General features: G+C 36.0%; 1 protein-coding gene and 1 long non-coding RNA gene across 8 annotated transcripts in view; one reads left to right on the top strand and one right to left on the bottom strand.

Annotated features, from left to right (window-relative positions):
* LOC118644296 overlaps window positions 1-20,716 on the bottom strand; it is a 218,873-nt gene that overhangs the window by 147,619 nt on the left and 50,538 nt on the right. The gene's annotated exons all lie outside the window — the stretch shown is intronic.
* Window positions 3,713-12,668, top strand: LOC105832794. Of its 5 annotated transcripts, XM_036282503.1 has the most exons (7): window positions 7,112-7,363; window positions 8,846-8,940; window positions 10,736-10,872; window positions 11,393-11,570; window positions 11,759-11,930; window positions 12,030-12,227; window positions 12,343-12,668. In XM_036282503.1, the coding sequence occupies exons 3-7, from the start codon at window positions 10,754-10,756 to the stop codon at window positions 12,456-12,458; spliced, it is 783 nt and encodes a 260-aa protein (XP_036138396.1). In that variant the 5' UTR covers window positions 7,112-7,363; window positions 8,846-8,940; window positions 10,736-10,753; the 3' UTR covers window positions 12,459-12,668. The 5 variants fall into 5 exon arrangements, with proteins under 5 accessions (XP_036138397.1, XP_036138396.1, XP_036138395.1 ...); XM_036282504.1 differs by lacking the exons at window positions 7,112-7,363; window positions 8,846-8,940 and adding an exon at window positions 3,713-3,805; XM_036282502.1 differs by lacking the exon at window positions 8,846-8,940 and having other exon boundaries at window positions 7,112-7,459.

Genomic DNA, 20,716 nt, shown 5'->3' with positions numbered 1-20,716 from the left:
AACAGATATTAAAGTAATCTACATTGATAGAAACAGGCCTAAAAGTGACCGTTTAATCTCTGTAATGCGATTCTCTTGACCATTAGCGATAATCTCCACCTTGCCATGACGAAATATCCCAATGACGCAGAATAGATTGTACCCAGATCAATGCCGGCCGCCGGTGCTGTAATTGCAAACCTGAAATTTTGGGAAGCAGCGACGTGGACTTGATCGTTGAATCGCGGTTCCGTTGTTTCGTAACGTCCCCGGCGTTGTCTATTGTCCTGTCAATTTCGGGCCTTCACCGTTTCAAGCATCATAATTACAGCAATGAATTATGTAGGAACTGAGGGCTAATCGCATCCTTGTGCCAACATTAACACTTATCAATCGGATAAGTTTTTCTATCTACATTACATTATAAAAACCCTTTGTTATTTATTAAGAGAAATATGTATCTTCTAATTATCATCCAATTTGATATTTTCTATCAAACATTCGATACCATGTATCAGTCTTGCCGATCTACCCGCGTTATTACATTCACGTTGATTGCTAACAATATCTTAATTATTATACATTCGATTAACAATTAATATGACGGGCACAGAGGGTTGATTAAAATGTTGATTGCAATGCTGGAGACCAATTACACGGTGCTTTGTGGCAGAAAGTGAAGCGCGATAGGAAAATACGTGCGCAAGATAAATGTAATTTTAACAATCTGCACATCTTAAAATCCTGTCTCGTATGACAATTTTGAAAGCGGCCAGAAGATTTGATGTGAATCATACGTAAATTCGACACGTGACACGTTAACTCCCTCGCTATCGCATAATCTGAAGAGGGTCGAATACGTTCGTGACCAACGTCGGGTCGTGAACCGAATGACGAACGAAGGGCGACGATCTTGCAGCCTACCCCTTTTATGACGTCATAATAAAGTTCCGATATGGCTTAACTTTTTTTTCCACTCTCGATGATGACTCTCGAGATATTATGGTCTCTTTCTTTTCATCATTTCCTTCTTTCTTTTCCTCTTTTCGTCAATGATCGTTGTAACTTTTTCTTTTATTTAAATAACTTTTATACAAAATCGGATATAAGGGTACCAAAAATTGGCACATATTAATTTTGGCCATAAATGTATAATGTGCAAATATCTATTTGTTATCTAACAAATTATGCAAAATATGATTTAGTAAATAGACCACGATAAATGTAGTACTGCGAAATTGGTCATGGAAATTTTATATAATTTTAATTAAATCCTAACTTTATAACTTGGAAGAATTATATTTACATTATATATTAAAATGAGAGAAAGAGAAAAAGTTTAGAAGAGAGAAAGAGAGAGAGAGAGAGAGAGAGAGAGAGAGAGAGAGAGAGAGAGAGAGAGAGAGAAAGAGAGAGCATCTAATTATGTGATTATCAGATAATAGGGTAATCTACAACCTGACATAATCGGAAAGCACTCTACAAGAATTAAAATTTAGTAACTCTTAGTAAAGATATATCCGTTTTTTATAAAAGCATTAAGAGCTAGTGGAACACGAAGAATGATATATATCACAAGAACGGGAGAATCGAGGTAGCTTTGCGTCTTCATTACTTCAGCTTTCTTACCTTGAACACCAAGCCGGAAAGCATAGTCGATCGATTATCGCTTAAACCGAGTTAATTCGGGAGCGTGTATCGTGCTTACGTTCAGAATACGGGTACACAAACGCATACGCCAAGAGATCCGCCCTAAACTGGTCTACGTCGCTGGCAGGGGGTTTGAACGAGACGCCCGCCAGGACGATAAATCCAGCTACGTGGAAAACAATGAATGGGTTCACGTAGTGTTGTACGCTCTTAATAATTCGCTTACTCCGACGGGACGTCAGCGTACGGTTCACGAATGAAACGAAGCGAGAAATAAGGAAATAAGAAGAGGGAAGGAAGACAGGCGGAGGAACAGCGAAAGGAGAAAGTGACGAAAGCGTCTGATAAGTTTTGTCCCGCGGAGGCGACGTGAAATAGATGTGTGCGAGATATACGTCGAGGGCGACGAAGGCGACGAAGAGAGTTGTACCGAATATCGAGATTGGATCGAGGGGCCCGAGCTCTCGTAAATATGTCGTCAGACCGGTAAACAAGGGCGCATGAAGCCAGTACAAGCCGCATTTCCACGCTTGGCGTGCGATACGTGCATATACGCACCATGGAACCGGAAGCGGTCGATGCTCGTGGTCGCGGTCGTGCTCGTGGTTGCGCATAGACCGGGATTTAAGTCTAGAAAATTTATCGTTCCGCGAGGAGGCGGACAGAAGCGGCGAAAGGGAATGACACAGAAGAGAGAGGAATATGTGCGTTGGCGAGAGGAGGCGGAAGTGAACGTGGAGGAATAGAGAAAAGATAGAGAGGAAATGGTAAACGAGAAAGAGTAGAAGTAGAGAAGAGAGCAAAATGCCCTGCTGGATGATTCAAAACCAGTTGTCTCGAATTTAGTTTTTCTCTCCGATTTCTGGCTGCGATTCAACGACCGATCTCCGGAATATGAGCCCGGTTACCAATTTCGTAATCCGGGACGCTCGTTTCTTGGCGCGATCGTAACTATAGGTGCCTTCGACTCGAGCTAGCAATCATCAAACGGTTTCCGATACAAACGCGCGTAACATGCAGTGATTAGAGACTATTCAGCGCATTGATTCCGCGTTCAAATAGCTTGAACGTTTTACTATAACTGGTTGAAATAGAAGTATCTATAAACACAAGGCAAAACAAGTTAACGAGATACGTATTTTGTTATAAAACATAAAATAGTTGTAAACAATAATATAAATCTCTAAAGATTTTTTATATTTATTCTTTTCACAATGCATCATATATCTATAAATGTTCGTTAATAGATTTATTTTGTAAGAAAATTATTCATAGTTTTCTATTTGATTAATGTATAATCATTTTGACTATATTGAACAAAAAGAAAATATCTACTTTCAAATTATTGATAAATAATTGATAAAAATATTAAAAGTAATAATAAAAATTAATTATTGTATATGTTAAGAAAATAGCTTCTATTACAAGAGAGATTTCGTGACCAAATCGAATGACCTAACGAACTACGCATTCGAGTAATCCTTCGTTTGTCCAAGTATTGATTTTTTAGAATTTCGAAGTCTTGACGAGTGCGTGCCAGTTCGGACATGCATAATTGGAAACGGATGCGCTTCTTAAACGTTATCTCAGCCTAACAAAAGACATTCCTGCACGTAGGTACAAAATTCTTTGGCCCTTTCACTGCTTTTTCACTGGCGGTAGGACGTCGCTTAGATCAATACACACGACATCCTTGTGGCCAATCAACTATTCAGAAAAGCAGTAAAAATTTGGTGGGAACAGCGGTCGCTATATATGGAAAATTCGGCATACATTGCGTCAGTCTTTCGGCTACTTCTATCGCGTCGGTCTTCTTCGACTAAAGCTCTCGAGCACGGTTGCGCGAATGCTATACACTATACAGAGCGAAGCGCGATCGGATGCGAATACAGTAGACAGCTCTCTTTGTATAGAATCTGACGCGTTCTCTCATATTCGAAAGTCGTTATCGATGTGTATTTCGCGTAGTACGATAAACAAGTTACATCACAACAACTCCTGACTGCAATTACGAACGAGACTCATTTCACGAAAGAAAGTAACTACCTGCCGTTCCTGGTCAAGGACCTGGTTAAGAAGATTCGAACCTCCGGCTGAGCCTGTCTCATCATCTGAACAACGGAAAGCCTCTACTTGTTGACGGACCTTAAAAGAAAGATCTCTAATAAACCGGAAGGTAGGCTAATTCTCGTCCTCAGATTAGGGTCAATTCTCGTCTTTCTCGCCTTGTGGACAGATCTGCGTGGACTCACGTGTGTCAGAGCCACAATTTATTGAAGTGTCTGAAATCTCTGTAAGAAAGTCATTAGCAAATGTATCGTCTTTTTATTCATTTAAGAAACTATCACCCGCATCCTTAAGCACCTTGAGAATCTCTCGCCTATAGAAACGATCTGCCGGACTACCAGAAATCAGAGTATCCCGCGAGCGTAACGTCTTTTTGAGCGCGTTATTTTAACTATCAGAGCGTTATTTTTCCAATTATTTTGTACTCAAATCTAGCGTACGATTGCAACAGTAATTTCTCGAGTGAGGCCCAAGGACAGCGCGTTGTCGCGTGCAGATAGAAAATCGACGGTCGAGCCATACAAACCAGCTAACACAGCGGGACGTGCGACGGAAATCTTTACGACTTCCAGCGATTGTTGTTGCAGAATTACCTAAGATACTGTTATACCAAAAACCTAAATATATTTGTTTATTTTTACAGTGACTGCGTTTCGTTTTTCTTATTCGCATGCCAGACCAGATCCTTTTTCGGTCTTTACCGCGTTAACAGTATAAAAAAAATTATATATTATGGCGATTTTAATCATCTCTTTTATCAGCATGGCACAATGCTGAAGCTTGATCCGTTGAAAATTTTTAATGCGACTTTGCTGCGCTACATCTGGCATAAAAAAAATCATAGGTAATTTCTGTTATTTGCATCTTGTCGGGATCTTGCCCTTTTATTTTACGTGGTCGTTTATTGGTATCGTGAGATTTTTTTGACCAAGTTATTAAGATTTAAAAAAAAGGTCATTTTGATTTTCATCGCTTATTGCTCGTAAACAAATCAACGTACAGCGCTCCGCAAAAAAAAAAGTGAAAGCTGAAAGTTTGCACTTTCCAATGCTGATTAATAAGTTGGGAGAAGCGCTTAGGCAAATTTTACACGAAATTCTACAAGACATTATTGAGAGGTGCGTAAACATATGAGAAGCAGTAATTTATCAAAGAACGTTAGTGTTTATTACTGGTGAGTAATCATACTATAAAATTTTGCTCTGCAATGTGATTAAATCTTTCCTAACGACAATATAATTAAATAAAATTCGTAAAATATGCGATCTTTTATGTAATATTTGAACGCAATTTGTTGCTAGAAAAAGTGAATCTACAAAAAAGCAATAATAAAATTTGAAAGTGCAATCCTTCAGCTTTCCATCGTTCTTTTTGCAGAGCGCTGTATGTTGATTTGTTCACGAGTAATAAGCGATGAAAGTTAAAATAACCATTTTTTCTTAAAATCTTAATAACTTGGTAAAAAAAATCGCACAGCAATGAATGACCACGCAAAATAAAAGGAAAAGATTCCACTACAAGATAAAAATAACAGAAATTCTCTGATTTTTTCACGCCAGATGTAGCGCAGCAAAGTTGCATTAAAAATTTTTATTTCAACGGATCAAGCTTTATCATTGCGCCAGGTTGGTAAAAAAAAGATGACTGAAATCGCCAAAAAGCGTTTAAAAGAAGAAGTTTCAAGCTTTAAAACGCTTTTTGAATTTTATTTCTGCAATAATTTTTGCAGAGTTTCAGTGATTTGAAAATAGCCTAAATTTTCGGTATACGACAAGTTTTTTCTATTCTTTTTTTAATAGGGTATATATGTATACATATATATAAAACAATGATAATTTTACTTATATATTATTTATCTTCTTTAAAGAATTTAATAAAATTTAGCATAATATATTTTTATTTTACTATCATAATAATTATCAAAAAAAGAGCAGAATATATTGTTTTGATAAAAATAGTATCAAAAATTTTAATATTAAAAAATGTACTATTATTTTCCATTCTTTTTCCTTTCAATTCATAAAAATTATTGTTGAACAATAAAAAAATATATATATATACTTTTTTTTTAAATAAAACATATAAAATTGTTCGTGTAAGCAGGTTATGTCTGTTTAACGCTATAATCTCATTTTAATATTTAACATTTCAAAAATAGAGATATTCTCAAAACAAAAATCCTTTTTCCATTGTATAAACTAAAATAATAATGTTCAATTAAATTATAATAAAAGCAAGAAAAGCAACTTATCAACAGTTTAAAAAACGAGTGGTCCAGCATTTGCTCGGTGCGGCAAGGGGTTTAGCAAATCGCGCGCACATTGTGTCCAATATGGTGTCCAATATTCGCGACCGAATATAAATCCTGAAACGCTTACAGTTATTGCAGATCCAACGTAATATCCACTCGAACACTGTCCAGGCGGTTTACGCGGTAATTCGCCGATGACAACGTTGCGATAAAATGAAATCGGTCCACGGCTTTTATAACGGGTTTTAGGCGCGACAGTGCGGCGCGCTGTTCGATGGTCGCGGTCGTTACCGGCCCCGTCGTCCTACGAAAAGAAAATCGACTGAAAGCCGCGGCAAGATAAAGCGAATACAGCATGATTTTCCCGACATAAAACCACGAATACATTCACTAAAGCTATCCCACTTTCAGCACTGTATTCTCCGTGGAAATGTAACTTTCGGTTCCCGAAATAAGCCGAGTTGACGTAATGCTTCGGTATATCGTGCGTTCAAATCAAGTGTCGGCTTTTAAAACGACGTATAGGACGGCACGCCTAATATGATATTCATGAAATCCTACGTGGCTTTCAATGAGATGGCTCATGTTTTGAAATATGAGCAAAAGCCGTAAACGTATATGTGACAATTTATGCATCCCTCGTCCCTTTCTATCATATATTTCTCCTCTTCTTTATTTCTATTCTTCGCGATTCACAAAGAATTTGGATTTAACTGGATATCGCAATGTATCAAATTACATCTTCACGCGTGGCAATAAAAGACATACCTATGCGCACTACACCTCTTAAAAACTTCTCATCTGATATTCATGACCGCTAACTTGTTTTACTCGCCTATTATAAAAAAATACGGGGGGGGGGGAGACACTAACAATTGGAGTTTTTTCTTAATAAAGTGATCGATAAATAAACCCACCTGTGCCTGTGCCTGTGCCTGTGCTTATCTGACATATTACGAGTTCTATGAATTTATAATTTATATTGTAAGAATTAAACTATATTTACTAGCAATGATTCTAGAGCCCCGTACGTATGTTGACCAGAGAGAAGCATTTTCTTTAATGTTGGCTATGCAGAGATGGCGCGTGCATCGCCACTAGGTGGCATTTCAATGCGTATATAGAGGTCATGGTTGCGCCGGATATGATTTAGCAATCAGGAAGTGCGATTCTGCAAAGTTCCAGCTTCCAGCGACTGTGATACCGAGTCGAATCGACTGTAACGTCATTCCCATCGCAGACGAGCTCGGTGCATGACATGCATCCGCTCTAGGAGTCACTCGTGTGATTATTCTGAAATACATAGTGTGAAAGACAAACTGTGGTGAATTTTATATCTCGGAATTCTGCAAAAGTCCTTAGAAGAATTATCCCTCAACTCGTTTTGCAAACGGACTTGCAATATACATTTTCAAGGTCTGTACTTTCCTTGCATTTTACGAAGCAATAAAAATTCCAAGCTAAACTGGTGGCGTATTTTAAAAGATGAGTCAACGCTATAAACAGACAAAAGTGGGTGACGTCATTCCTGCATTATTTCAAATATCGTAGTTGATCAATGAGTATCGTATTGCATTCAAGGAGTTATTTTTAACACTTTGTTGTTATACATTTTGCGCATGTATGGTATCGAAAACGCATAGTGCATCTATTTGTACGTACAGGTACTGCTTTTGGAAAGTTATAGAAACTTGTCTTACGTAGTATATTGAGAAAAATTTCCAAAGAATTCACCTATTAAAGTTTATTCGGTATGAATATTATCCGATCATAATTATTCAATGAAAGATCGACATGTGCGATTTGATTTTTCATCGTATTATATCGTTTTGCTATAACGTTGGATTATTTGATTACATATGAATATTTTACTCAGTACAAAATTATATTACTTGTAGACATTATTTTTGTTATGTATTTATGAATTGTAATTTTAATGTTCTTTTGTTCGTAATTATTCGTAATTTGCTATTTAAAAGAAGTTACATATATATATATATATATATATATACATATATATGACTGTTTTACATAGGCAATCAGTCAAGACTGTGAGTATATGTGATAATTGTTAAAATTGTTTTATTCACTAATCTGTTAAAGATTGTTAAAAACTTATGGGTAATCAGAAGAAAGAAAAAAAAAGAAATTTTAGTGAATTTTTTTAAACTGAATAAACTTATTTATTTAAGAACCTTTACATATAAAAGAGTAACATTTGTAAAATATGTAATAATTTTTTCTTTAAAAAATATAAAAGAATATCCCCGGAGATATTTCCAAAATAATTTATCTTGCGGTGTTCACTGTAACTCATGCCAGGGTTATATGAAATAAAAAAACCAAACAAATTTCGTTATTACTTTTTTTTCTTCTTGGACGAAGGATTTTTAAAAAAATATAATTTTCACAAAATGACGGCAAACAATTTAAAGTAACGAGTTATTTCTGCTATAAGAAATTGATTTTTTTTTGACTTATGAATGAGATGTAGTCATTCAAAAATAAAATCCTTTGTTCAAGAACAAGCTTTTTATATTTAAAATAAGTGTGCAAAATTTTATTAAGATCAGTGCAATAGTTTTTGAGATATCGTAAACACCGAGTTAAAAAATTTAGTTCTGAGAAAAACGCGTTTAAAGTTTCAAGTGCAAATATATAAAATAAAAATAATTTTTTTTTAACTTATATAGGCCAGTATTTATACTCGGGTCTTATATTTAAGATTATTTTAAGTACTGTCTTAAGATACCATCAACCAATCACAGAGCCGTATTAGCATCTTGACATTACTTGAGATCTTAAAATAAAATTCGATTATGAAATATTATTAATGCCGGTCATAGAGTCATCTATTCCAGACTAGTACAAACATATATATCTTTTCAATGTACAAAGGATGACTCAGATACAGACCTGTGTTCGGAAATCTTACCTAGATGTCCCTAGCTGTCATTTTATCCCTATTACTTGTCAAATTACACAAAGATAAGGTAATACTTTTAGAAGATATTTCTAAGATGTTCTAACTTTAGATAAAACAATTTTTTTTAATAAATCAATTTTTTTTTAATTTACGACTACCCATAAGCACTTTAATATCTACATTGAAACAATATATAAATTTTCTACAAATAAAATCTAAAAAATGCTTTTTCTTTCTATTTTTAAAAAAGACGTGTAATTAATTTCGTCACCATTTTTCCGTATTGCTGATTAGTTGTCAAGTTCATGCTGTGTGATTTGCTTCACACTATCGTTAAATACATGATACATGTACGCGTAAATTAAAAAATATATATATTTTAGAATAAATTCTTAGATCGTATAAATGATTAAACATATCGATAAAGTTGAGAAGGTCACAGCTAGATCTTGGTGCTGATTATAATTTTTTTAAATATATTAATTTAACTAGCTATGCCCTGCCACGCGTTGCTGTGGCTCTCTATTCTCATGCTACGTTTTTTGCAAATTTTCTTTGCTTTTGTTGTTTAATTTTCAAGAGCCTTGCTTTACTGTTGCTCCTTTTATTTTATTTTTGAATAAGCATTTATCTATCTTTAATAAATTTAATATTCATTCATTCACGTACTTCTAACTTTTTTTTCTAAAAGCTGCCATGGATTTAGAAATCCATTCAAAAGACTGTTTTAAATAAGTTCCTTTTTTTCAATAAAATAACAGCCATCTTTATTTTTCTTATTACCTTAATTTAAACACAATAGAAACATTCTTCGCCTCTCCCCGTCTCTCCCGGTCTCTCTCCGTCTCTCCCGGTCTCTCCCCGTCTCTTCCCGTCTCTACTCGTCTCTCCCCGTCTCTCCCCGTCTCTCCCGGTCTCTCCCCGTCTCTCTCGGTCTCTCCCCGTCTCTCACGGTCTCTATCCGTCTCAATGTGTAAAAATTTCAATAATATTAATGAAAAACTATTTTTTACACTTAAATTATGGCCATCATTTTTGAAACACACGGTATTTCCAAAATCAGACCCCATAAGACTCCCGGTTACGAATGCAACGTTGTGTCAAAATTTCAAAGCAATCGGTGAAAAACTTACGGAGATGAGGAACGGAGATCTTAGATGAGGAACAAACATTTTACATTTTTATTTATATAGATAATCTCAGCTCACATAAACTGTGCGCCGACACTGAGATTATTAATTTAATATATTAAAATAAATTATAATAAATATTTTAAAAATCAACCGACGCAGTAGCGGCGCGACGCAAAGTACTCAATAATATCTTTTTATATGAAATATGTCGCATTCAAAGCCAGTAACAATTAAGCGTATCACATCAAGCGATTCATGCATCATGTTGGAAACAATATCGTTAACCCCAAATGCGGCTTATTTTATATGAAAAGGTATTATTGATTTTTCTAAGTTTTTTCAAAAATGTACTTGGCTAATTTTATTGATCTCGTACTCATTTTTTAATGTGTTTATGTACTTGACGTATCTTTTTCACCTTTGCAAGGTTTTTGATAGTATAAATATTTTTGATATACATATAATATGCACAGGCACATGTTAGCGCGCATATTATACGCACAAATGCACATTTATTCTTTCGTGATCTCGCTCTCATAATTTTAACAATTAGTTGGTCCTTATATTCAATTTCATTTTCACATTTTTTCATTTCCAGACTCTTCCGCTTTCATCCTTATCTCTCTATAAACTTTCTACGCTTTTCTCTGTAATATTTTGTTAATAAATTATGAATTAAAAACTATTTTTACAAGTATATGATAATATTCAAATTTTGTTACCATACAGAATTAAAATTCCGATAAAATGGAACAAGCTCTGGAATACGAGAGAATATGGAAAGATTGGATTCAAGGAACTGATTTGATTAATTTATTATCTCCAAATGAAGTCTTTGAAAATATCCAACCGTACGATTCAACTGTGTAAGTATACGTTGTATTTACGTCAATTAATAATTTTTTTCAATGTGTTGAACTTTTATTTTTTGAATAAAATTATGAATTATAATTATATAATGCATGCTTCAATTTTGAAGTAAGAAATTTATATAAAATAGTGTCGATAGATGGTCCTCAAAGATTGATCGATGTGGTAGAATGAGAATGAGAATTATACATATCACAAATTACAAATTATATATGTGACAGCCAAAATTCTAGTATATATAAAATTAGCGATACATTTTGTGACATATTGTGATATCAAAAATTTATTTATAATAAAATATTTTTTTGGATACGTAGTTCAATTAAATTGCTTTTGTTTAAACTATTAACATTTGCTTCAAATTGCTTCTTCTTTTTCTGTCTATTTTCCATTAAAAAATGGAAGAAAAAGATTATACAAGCGAATAAAAATATATGTTCGCATATAATTATTATATAAAATTATATTTATTTAGACAGATTTTTACACGTTTTTTACTTATGAATTTTTTTACAGCGAAGTAATTGGCATTATGGAAGACATAGAATTACCTCGTTCTGTAGGAAGCACTCCAACACGAAGACACGACCTTCTTAAATTTTATTTAAATAACAAAAAAGGAAAACGTATCCCAGTCTTAGCATGGAACTACAATATTTCACGTGAATTATTAAAAAAAATAAGAAAAAATACTGTAAATATGTTAATGCAAATTTTTATCTTTTTATATTAAATAAAGTTTTTTAAGATTGTGTTGCATCAATTATACAATTATAGTTATTTTCACATTTGTTATTACGTTTCTATTATTATTATAAGTTTCCAATAACATATTTTGAAAATTATAATAATATATTTTATATTTTAACAACTTGTGTTTAGATTGTACATTTAGATGGTGTTCAAGTTACAATACCTGAATTACCAACGTATAATGATGGAAATGTTCCATACCAACTAATAATTAGAGAAAATACTGTAGTAACAAATTTGAGTGACTACAAATCTATTTCAGTTAAACTAAATGAAGTACTAGATACTTCAGGACCCATTGGTAAGTAATTGTCTTAATTATATTTATGTTTAATTTGTAGTTTATCTAATTATCAGTTTTAATCTCAAAATATATATTACATATACATATATTTTACAGTGTTGGAAGGTTATGTAAAATCTAATTTTATGGAAAGAGAATATCCCAACGATGAGTGTAATACATTCGGCTGTGGATCAATTACAGACGGCACATACAAATTAGAAATTCATATAAAAAATTTTTCTCGCACTGATTATCTTGAACTTGGTATAGGAAAAGGAGACAAAATAAGCGTAATTGGTACCATAAAAAGAGGTAATATATGCTTGTATTTATTTAAAAATTTAGAAAATTAGAAATTTTTATTATTAAAATAACATTTCAAAAAAGCAAATAACAGTAGCGAAACTTGTTATAATTAATTTTCCAGATAATTATTTTATACATAATCCAATATATCTCGATGTAAAGGATATAAGAAGTATTCGAAAATTACAAGGACACATGCCATTCAGTGAGATGTTAAAAGGTCATTTGTGTGTCTAATAAGAGAAAAACGTAAGGCGAGACATTATAAGAAGTAAATGAGATAATTTAAATACTAATACTTTTTCAGTAGTCTTAAAAAGATATGATATGAAGGTCATTAAATCAAGTCTAGAATTAATAGTGTATCAATATATATTAATACAATTTTGTATTTTTTTTACCAATTCAATTAATCACACAATAAAAACAAGATATTATATTAAAAAACTGTTTCATTTTTAATTATAATTAAAAAAAATTTTCATTAAGAAATTTTTATTTCTATTTTTGAACTGTAAATGTTAATATTTTCAAGACTCTTAATTTTTCTAAAGTGCACCAATTTGAAAATTAAATTTTATATATATATATGTATATATTTAATATATGCGTGTGCGTGCTTGCGTGTGTGCGTGCGTGCGTACGTGCGTGCGTCTCGATTATACAACAAATCGTCCTATAGTTGCCTATAGTTGCATTACCAATGGATCCGTCTCATTAAGTCTTTAAAATAAAAGGATAATGGCTGTCGTTTGCAGAATGCACATCTATCCGCCAGTATGCGATCTGGCTGGCACAGTTAGTTGCCCCCAGAAGGAAAGCGGCATTTATTATGTTCCGTAAGCTATGCGAGTAAATTAAAGCTCATCAAGGGTCTAGCAACGGCAAAGACCGCGCGGCTCCCTTATTAGACTTCAGCAGTCATCTCGCGATAAATGAGAACGCTCCCGGATACACCGAGATTATCGGACGATGGACCCCGTCGCTCTCTTCGGTCAAAGAAACTTTAATCACTCGGCCGTAACGTGTCTGAAGAAACGTGTCAGCAGTTCGAGACGAGACGGGGCACGTTGACGACGCGCCCGGATGAACTTCCCCCTCGTCGTCGGTTACTTCAACAGTGTTCTTGCGATCCGGCGACCGAATCCGCGAGACGTGAGGAAGCATGAGGGCGCCATTAATTTATGCATGGGACGCAGGTACTCGCGCGCACGAGCACGTTCTTCGCGGTGGTACCTTAATGGAGCGTCGGTTATCGGCAAAATTTCCAATAAGAGATTCGAGGCACTTCCTCGGCTCGCTTTCGGTGGATTCCTAAGATGCTGAGCACTCGACGTGTGCGCGCGTCACGTACGTATCTTTTGGGGACAGTTTCTGTGCTTACTTCGCTCTACCATCGCGGGCAGCGCGGATAATGTAATGCGCCCATAAAAATGCAGAGTACGGTGCTACTTCAGCTGCCGGAAGGCTGCGGTCGCACATGCCGAAACGAGCCCGCGCACACGTAGAACGCGGGCATTTCCTACGAGCAGCCGAGAAGAATCTCGGGGCTGCGCATTTGGATTGAATCTTCGGGAGAGACGGTTCGCGAGAGTGGCTGGGAAATAAGCATCACAAGTGCCACGGCGGTCTGCCTCACCGTCTCGCTCCATTCATGGAAAATCAAGAAAAGCCGGATTGTCGCGTTTGGCGTGCTGAGCATTTTAACTCGAGAAATCAAGATAACATTAGTTTGATTAAGAATCGAAGAACAATAAATAAAATATAAAATTAGTAAAAGTAAGTAAAATATGTTGCTTCTTCACGTTCACGTTAAAAGTTACTGCTGGGGACATTAACGGTGCCGATGTAGAAATAATATATCTGAATATTTACATGTACATTTATGTACAATAACACATTAAAAAGTAAGCATAAATGCAATATGTAATAGTGCAATTGTTAAAAATTTAATGTCAATATAGATAATTTATTATATTCCCAAAACCAAAAGAATCGCAAGCAAGTTATCCAAGCATTTAACAATTCACAAAAAATCAATTTCAATCAGTGAAAAAATTTGTTTACCAGTTAGTTATAACTTTTAAATTGTTACAAAGTTATGTTTTTTTTTTTCAGTAAAAAGAGCTCAACGCGAAAGACAATAGATAGGAGGAAAAATTAAAGAACCAATATAGTTGCATTTTCATCGAGTCGTTTGTGGTAGCTAAACTCGTTAACCACAGTGGGCAAAAATTAATAATAGAACGTTAGTGTCGGTTTTAAATTCGTGATGCAAAAATGTCCCGCGTCGATTTGAAAGAGACATTATAAGCCCCCAAAAAGAATGCAGTTAATATCGCCCATACACGCGCATCCGTTTGCCTGCAGTCAGCTGACGACGCAGCCATGCACGGTTCGCATATTTGCGTGAATTAAAGCAATTATCGGTCTCTGCGTTTTCCCCGGGGGCCGTCACGTCGGGCTTCGCGGCTCGGAAATCCGCGCGCGTTATACTCTTTACGTTATTATTCCGCTATCATTCTGCGTCGATATAATGAAGCGCGCGCAGTCGCTTCGCAAAAGCGCCGTTGCAATAAAGAGAACGATGCCGACAAGCGAGATACTAGGAAAGTGGAGGAACGTGTTACCTAACTCGGAGCATGTTACTTGCTCGAGATGAATGCAAAGGAGAGAGGCTCCTCGTATTAACCGCGTTACTCGTCTTACTCTTTCCTTAATTAACTTAATTCGATTGAACGAGAAGACCTCGATATTCCCTTGAGGATTCTGTGAAAATACCGTCGTGTCGAAGATCTTTCCTCGAAATGCTTGTTTTTAGTTTTAACCTTAAAATTAGCACGATGCTAATTTGATTTTCTATATTTTATATTACATATATTATATTACATATTACAAATATTATATCATATTATGACAGGAAATCTCTTTAAAAAAATGTATATATATATATAATTCTAGTCTATTTATGTGAACAAAGCGAAAGAAAATTATGTAAAAGATACAATAGATTAGTATAAAAATTAAAATTTATTTTAAATTTACGAGATTGTGATAAAATATTTATTTTACTTTAAAAATACGTGAACAATGCGCCAAAGGATTAAGAAAATTTTGCATAGAAAACGTAAGTTATTTGCAAGATATGTCCAATATTATTGTCGGAGTTTTGTCGAGTGTTGTTAACGGCCTGTTTAGAAGTACTCTTAAGTTTATTCGCGTCGTCTGATTACGGGATTATCCCGCCAGGATCGCCCTGTCATCTGCGCAGGACATTGGATTTATATCTTTAATGTCGACAATACACAGTAGCATTACCTTCCTCCCTGCTGGTGAGTTTGAACCGTGTTATTGTCCGCAAAAATAATAAAGATTTATAAACTTTCGAGCTCGCGGTCAGGCCGAGTTCCAACAAATGATGGAAATCCTCGATCGTATCCAGAAATTGTAAGCAGTTCTTCACATCATCGCAGAAGGCAACGACGACACAGCTTTATTTTTGTTGAGTGCGCCCGTCATTTCAAGATTGTAAAAAAAATAAATTATTTGCATTCTTATTACGCAAAAATCAAGGGTAACTATTATGCAGACAACAGGCAACAAACGATATATGATTAAAATATAATTCCATCATTATCCATAATTGATCTAGTGGTCGAAAAAGTGATCGAACAGTTCGGACAATTAAAATCTCAAAATCGAATATCAAATAATTTGAATTATTCAAACGGCAAATATGTTATGAACTTTAGAGAGAATCGTTGATTTGGCTTTTTTTATCAACGTTAACTAACTTAAAAATTGATTTAATTTTTTTTCTAGTTCTAAGAATTAGAACAAATAAAAAGTTAATTAAATCGAGATTAAATCAAGTTAATCTACATTTATAGAAATAAACGTTAATGATTTATTCTTGTTTTGTATTTATACACGTAGATAAAAATAGATTAAAGCCAATTTTAATTTGCATTCAGATAGTGGTGGTTGCCAAGTGTTCAACACCATATAATTAATTAGTGATTAATTGAAAGGACTTTATAATATAAACTTTTAACGTATATCATTACGCGTCACTTGACAAATGCGTCGACGTGCCGTTGAATTACGTAATTAAAGGCCTTAGATTCGGAGTACCATGTTCTTTGCCTCCTCGTAGCGCGATACCAATCTTCACGTATCGCGAAATGGCTGCTTGCCTTGAGCGATTCGGATTACGTTAATTAACGAGACGAAGTTACGGAGCGAAAGGAGAGTTTCCGCGTCGAATCGTTCTGTGGAAACAATTCGCGCCGCGCCAGAAGCTGCTGCTGCTGCTGCTGCTGTTGCCATCACCGTCGCCGCCGCCGCTGCCACCAACTCGCGCGATTCTGTCCAGTTTCGGGTATTACGAAGTTACGTACGTATCCTACATATCTACGTGGAAATATACGCGCGCGAGTACGCGTAGTTCCCATGATTCATCTCATTACGGAGAAACCAGATCCACCGGCACAATGCGCCGCTGCTGCACGCGACAACTCGGCGAACGCGCGTCCTCGCGCGTGCATTCGTTCGCAATTAATTAACATGCGCGTGCACTGTCTCCGCGACAAAGTGCAGGGTATATCCACCTATCTAACTGCACCCGTGGTGTTCCCTAGGTAGGTGCGTGCAAATCGGCGGGAAATAATCAAGGCGCGCTCCGTGACGGCGCATACTTAATGCGCGCTGATTGAGTGCCATTAGCGAATGCCGATGAGTGCAGTTACTTCGGTGGCCGTCGTTCATCGGGCCAACTCGATTACCCGCATTACGCAGTTTCCGCCGCTTTCCGCACGACACGATCCTTAACGAACGGTATTAATCGAGTTATAAAACTCGCAAATCCATAATTATAAAAAAATGTCGGAATGCAGGATATGTAGGCTGTCGAAATGCGAACCGGACGGACGGGAGAGGATGCAAACGATTACTAACGAACTTGACGAGAAAATACCGTCAGATAGAACAGCATTCCCTTTATATCATCTACGCATAACACTAATTTTTTTATAATGAATAATGATTTTCATTGATTGTCCAAAATAAAATGAAATCGAGATAAATTATATAAGCCATAAAGACTGAAATAATTTTTATAAAAAATGTACAATAGAGTAGATTGAAAGAATCTGGTGCAGATTCTTATTTATAGTGCAGATTTTGAAAGATGAGATGTGTGAATGTGACACAACACACATACACACACAAGTTTTTCTTAATCATTTCCTCATAAAAAACTTCCACAATAGGTAAGTTGTGATAAATGTTGTTTTGCACTTTCGTACAATGTCGATATGATGAAACTTATTAGCTTAATTATTTTCACTAATATCGTTTGTGAAAATAATTTTTAATTAAAGCTGTAACGACTTTGGAATCTATATTCATTCATTCATGCTGCACACATTATATAAAATGTAATAATACGTGTATTACATTATATAAAAAGTTTTCGCGTGTACAAGTGTGTCTATCGTGTATGAATTTTGCTTTTATTATAACGTCGCAAGTGTCACAAGTATTTAATTTTCAAAATTAAATAGCAGGGACAGATTACATTGAGGCAAGTACACCGTAAACGCGGTGTTTGCAGCAATTACATTAAAGCTTAATATTTTCATATACCGGATGAGTCAACAGTGCAAATGTTCTGCAAAGAAAGTGACCACTAGCGAGTGTTTATCACGTAATTAAATATGCTCGGGGGAGACAGAACATATTTTTGTCAATATTTATGCCGCGCCATGCGCGACGAAAAATGAGAGCCCACTCCTGGGGGAGAATACGGAAAAGAGCGAGGCGGAACGGGAACAGTAAAAAGACGGATAAAGTTACTGTACAGCCACTGAAATAAATGTCACGAGTTAGTTACTGCCCCGTGAAGTGTACCACACACATTTGCCCACATATACTCGCGTGCTCGTTGTTCGGCATGGCGCAAACTTAACATACCGCATTAATTCATCTTTTTCTTTACTTTTGCGCCTCCACCGCGTAATTTATGCCGACGCTTTACGTCGACCTTTATACCCCGTGATTGCGACATTTGTTTAATTACATTTACATAAATTTGCAATCAGCCGCATATATCAAGTGTGCTCTCTTAACAGCACAACGCGATTACTCATTAATGAATTATCTTGGCCGGCCACAGCGGAAGATTGTAAAATATTTTGTGTATGTCTCTTATTCTCTAAGAAAACTCGCGGATGGTAAGATCCACCAGAAACTCGGGAAGAGATTTTCAAATTCACGGTGTTAAAATTATGCTTCGATTATTTTCAGATTGAAACAGATATTTGAGTGTATCGTGCTAATCACAAATTGCAAAAAACAAAACTGTAATCGTGTTACAATCTGGATACCGTATCAATGTCTTTCATACTGTTTTCCCTACTTATTTTCACATATTTCTCTGTGTTTTTGTCTGTGAAGTTTCTAATGTACACAATAATAAATGTTGGTTTAACATTGATAAAACAACGTCAAGCACGGGCTCGTTTCCTTGCGTTCGCCATGCCGGGTTTCTCGTTTCGTCTTCTTGTTCCATCCCCTTTTCCACCCTGCACGTCCCGCGCTTCCTCATTTCGCGTTGGTTACAAGACTGTAGTGAGATCGGTACGAGCGCGTAGTAGCACGTTAACCGTCTGCACGGTCCCGTTAATGTCCTCCGGGCAATTAGCATAGTGCTCCTAATTAAAAACACTCCGCGGCTTAACTGGGTGGCCGGACCGTGTATGTGCATCCTCAGCCCGACGAGAAACAGCGCTCTTTGCAGGTGCGAACACGGATTCTCAACTTTTTCATTCCTGTGCAAAAAATTGCGTTTAAACATTCTAGCGCTAGATATATTTATGTCTTCTGATACGCTGAATTACGAATGGCGAACCTCGAGGTAGCATGTATAAAAGGAGGAAATAAACTTTCATTACGGCATCATTGTGAATAGCAGCGGCAAAAAGAAGACTTGGAAACAAAGAATTCGCGCAAACGAAACGAATTTACTCAGATGGAACTAAAAATGAGTACATGGGAGCTGAGAAACGTGACAGAGAGAAAAATCTCTTCGTAATTGCTAATCGCGCCGTTTCAATGCCGCGCGTGCGCGATTAAAGAACTTTCCGAGGGAACGTTATTAAATTCTGAGAGGGCCGAGACGTCGGAGATATTCTCAAGATGAATCCCGACGAGCGACTTGGCAGTGACAGAAAGTTTTCGCGCTCTCCTACCCCCTTAAGAGGAGCGGATTATTATATCGTAGATTACTCCCGTTTAATGAAGCAATTTCAACGTATTTAATTAACTTTACTTAAATATTCAAATCCGCAATCCCATCTAAAAATGCGTCTCTCCGCTCGATCGTTATCGCACGCTGTGAGCTTGTACCATTTCCACTGCGCGCACACACACCGCCTCCTGTCTCTAAATATTTACCATCCTCAATATCATGTGTATTATTAAAGATCTAATTACATCGCGTCATTACCACATCGGCAATTAAGGAAATGTCGCCGATTGTAAATTAAACGCTCAGAGATAGTGCGCGAAAACGTAAATAAACATTTGCATATAGACGGTAAATAGCGCAGTTCATTGGTAGGCCTCGTGCGCAACCTAATCTGATATTCGACCCAGTCGATCGTTTCTTTCCGAGACCCAGTTTTGGGGATAACGCCAGTTCGTTCTGACTGCCGATAATTCCATCAAGTGATACGGCCTTCAGGTTACATAATTCACGCGGGATCAATACGGGGGCATGCAAGAGCCAATATTAACGATCTCCGAAATATGCCGGTAAATATTTGGTGACTATACCCGGGTCCCGCTTGGCTCAAGGATATCACGCGGGTGCATGGTGCGTGTGTGCACAATGGGCTTGTATGCATTGAATCGATTCGCTTGTGTATGTACGCATTATACGATCGGCTTTTGGCGCCTTCACGTCAGAACGGCGAATGTCCACAGTCGATTTGAACCGTATTACGCCAGGAGCGATTTCACCGAGCTCCCAGCGTAATTGATTCGCAACGGTTATGTCATCCTGGAGGAAACCGAGGCAATCCGAGCGAACGTACGTCGCTGCTCGATCTGCACAAATCGATCAATCCGTTATCCTTTTTTGCGCATAAGATTACGAAGAATATTTCAAAACAAAAATATTAACCTGTTTGTTATTTGCCATACGTTTGCAATGTTTCACTGCGCGTTATTGAGAAAATATTACAGAATAGAAAAGAGTTGTTTTTCATATAAAATATTAAAGTTCCTACAAAAATTTACAGAACAAAAAGAAATTAAAATGTGAAATTAGCAATTTAGATGCACAAAAGATTCATGCGACGATATTAGAATAAAATGTAATATAAAAATGTATATTTGTAAAATCAAATATTGATAGCTAAAAATTAAGTGGTATAGAATTTGTTATACAAATTCAACCATTAGAATTTTACAACACAATTACAAGTTTTAGA

This window comes from Monomorium pharaonis, chromosome 2, assembly GCF_013373865.1.
Source record: "Monomorium pharaonis isolate MP-MQ-018 chromosome 2, ASM1337386v2, whole genome shotgun sequence".
Lineage (NCBI taxonomy): Eukaryota > Metazoa > Arthropoda > Insecta > Hymenoptera > Formicidae > Monomorium > Monomorium pharaonis.
The sequence above is the reverse complement of the archived record's forward strand: the minus strand, read 5'-3'. Positions and strand labels throughout refer to the sequence as shown.

Coding starts and splice junctions, on each gene's coding strand:
- LOC105832794 (XM_036282504.1), top strand. CDS start 10,754: ATGGAACAAGCTCTGGAATACGAGAGAATATGGAAAGATTGGATTCAA. Junction 10,873..11,392: donor CAACCGTACGATTCAACTGT/GTAAGTATACGT, acceptor ATTTTTTTACAG/CGAAGTAATTGGCATTATGG. Junction 11,931..12,029: donor AGATACTTCAGGACCCATTG/GTAAGTAATTGT, acceptor TATATTTTACAG/TGTTGGAAGGTTATGTAAAA.